The sequence below is a fragment of the Belonocnema kinseyi genome, chromosome 2 (assembly GCF_010883055.1).
Source record: "Belonocnema kinseyi isolate 2016_QV_RU_SX_M_011 chromosome 2, B_treatae_v1, whole genome shotgun sequence".
Taxonomy (NCBI): domain Eukaryota; kingdom Metazoa; phylum Arthropoda; class Insecta; order Hymenoptera; family Cynipidae; genus Belonocnema; species Belonocnema kinseyi.
This window is the reverse complement of record NC_046658.1, coordinates 168,496,576-168,499,278: the sequence shown is the minus strand read 5'-3', so window position 1 is coordinate 168,499,278 and position 2,703 is coordinate 168,496,576. Positions and strand designations below refer to the sequence as shown.

The 2,703-nt window shown below is 26.5% G+C and overlaps 1 protein-coding gene across 1 annotated transcript in view; it reads left to right on the top strand.

The window, feature by feature from the left end:
* The window catches only part of LOC117167556 (Golgi resident protein GCP60), a 23,876-nt gene extending 21,687 nt beyond the window's left edge, over nucleotides 1–2,189 (top strand). The window contains exon 4 of the mRNA XM_033352579.1: nucleotides 1,385–2,189. Coding sequence (XP_033208470.1) covers nucleotides 1,385–1,492 — 108 coding nt within the window. The 3' untranslated portion in view covers nucleotides 1,493–2,189. The remainder of the gene's footprint in view (nucleotides 1–1,384) is intronic.
* Nucleotides 2,190–2,703: the final 514 nt, after the last annotated feature.

Genomic DNA, 2,703 nt, shown 5'->3' with positions numbered 1-2,703 from the left:
AACCCAGAAGATTATTTTTAAATCATAAAAGACGAATTTTCTACCAAAAATATTAATTTTCAACCGAGAAGATTAATTTTCTACCAGAAAACCCAAATTTTTAACCAAAATAGTTTAGTTTTTAACCAAGAAAATGAATTTTTTACAAAAAAATATAAATTTTCAACAAATTACATAAATTTTTAACCATAAAGTTTAATTTTCAACCAAGAAGGTTAATTTTCCACCGTAGAAAACGAATTTTTAATCAAATACATCAATTTTTAACCAAAATAGTTCAATTTTCAACCAAAAAAGTAGTTTTAAACAAAATAAATCAATTTTTAAATAAATAGTTAAATTTTCAAATAAGAAGGTGCATTTTATATTTAAAAAATACTAATTTTATATAAAATAAATCAATTTTTACGAATAGTTAAATTTTCAACCAAGGTGGTTAAATTTCTATGAAAAAATACTAATTTTAAACAAAATAAATAAATTTTTAACTAAATAGTGAAATTTGCTACCAAGAAGGTTAATTTTTTATTTAAAAAAATAATAATTTTATATAAAATAAATCAATTTTTACGAATAGTTAAATTTTCAACCAAGAAGGTTAATTTTTCACCAGAAAAAAGAAACGAATTTTCAGCCAAAAAAGTGAACTTTTAACCAAATAGTTAAATTTTTAACCAGGAAGATTAATTTTCTTCAGAAAAGACAAATTTTTAAGCAAGAATGATGACTTTTCAACAAAATTGCGGAATTTTCAAGAAAAGAATTAAAGTTTGAACCAAATAATAACACTTTCAACAACAACAAAAAATCTTAATTCTTAACCAAAAATTTAATACTAGATCTTTCAACAAAGTACATTAATTTTGAACCAAATATTTGAATTTATCAACCCAGAATATTAATTCTTTTCACTAGACAAGAAGAATTTTCAACAAAATACATCAATTTTTAACCGAATAGGAGTTAAATTTTTATCCAAGGAGAATAATTTCTGCCAAAAAATACGAATTTCCAAGCAAAATGAATTTGTGAGTTCAGTCCTCATTTAACAACGGGAAACTGATAATAGTCAATTTAATTTTCGATTCATAATTTCTATAATGAATCCTGAGTATTAATTTGCGAAAGCACTATTCAATTTTTCGCTCTTTTCGAGAAAATTGACTTTAAAATATCCGCCACAAGCGATAGGTAAGTAACTCAGGCAGTAGCGGTCCGGCTTCACAGTCCAAAAGTTGCGTGTTCGATTCTCGCTGCCCACACTTTTTTTATTTTTTTAATTTTTTTAATTTTTATCAATGTCTATTTTTCATCTTTGAAGTGAGCCCGAGTTCTGAAAATTGAAAGAAATTCAATTTCTGACTGTGACTTTATATAATTTCAGGGCGTCTATCTTCTGAAATTCGACAACTCATACTCGCTTTGGCGAAGTAAAACGCTTTATTACCGAGTTTACTACACAAGGCCCGGATCGACAAAAAATGAACATTAATCTTATAACTAAATTAAGAAAAAAGTTATTACGTTAAATGTGTATTTGTTGAACACTAGCCACCGACACGTCTGTCTATTATAATGCTAGTCTGACTAAAAAAAAAAAAAAAAAGCTCTGTGACCTATTTTCGTGTAAAGCGAGAAAACCTCGAAAAAATATATTTATTGTTTAGATGCTTAGTAGGGTGGTTCAAAAAATTTATACATATTTTTCAAGTTCTCACCACCTCATTTTGTGTTTTTCGGTGGAAAAAAAATTAACAATACGAAGGCTGAACATTTCATTTTTTAATTAATTTTTTGCCTAAATTGTTTATACAATTTACGATTTTTTTAGTCGAAATTATACATTTTGTTTAAATCTAGAAAATTTAGGACTTTTTTTCATATAATAAACTAAAGTGAGGGTGTGAGAAGTTGAAATTTTTTTACCACCCTAATTCTTAGGATATCATGTGCTGTCACAGCACAATCGCGGAACAAAGTTGTTGAGTTTTTAACTTTGATACACATTATTTATGTACTGCGGCCGGAAATTAATTTTTTTATGTATGTGAAAATTATGGACGTTTGCAACGAACATTTGCACTGTAATCGATGGTATTGTTTTTAAAATACTTGGATTAATTTTTAAGGGAAGACTGGTTTTTTTTTTCTTTTAAGAACAGATAAAAAATTAAATTAATAATATGTAATTCTTCAATTTTTTTTAAATATTCGGCCTTTGAATGAAATAAATTCTTCCTTTAAAAATATTTTCACCGTAGCATAAATGGATTTTTGTTGTTTATAAGTGTCCTTTTTACGAATTTCGATTATCGTTGTTCTTGAAAATCGATTTTTACGCAATCAGAGCCTTTTATTTGTCCATATAATTTCTCTGTACCATTTGTGTGTGTTTCGAGAATATATTGAACATAAGAAAAATTTGATTTCTTTATTGCAGGCTGACAGTTGGATCGGGAAACCGGGAAAAAGGGCAAACAGGAATAATAAAATTTCTGTACTCCAGAAAAATAAGAGTCCTGACACTGTCAAAATTCCTGAATGATAAAATTTCTAAATATTAAAATTCCCGATTAATAAAATTTTATGATAATGTAGTTTCCAAATAATAAAAATGCCGATAGAAAATTCTTTATAATATTATAGAATTGAAAAATTTTCATTGAATAAACTTTCCGAGAGGCGACTGAACACTCCAGAAAA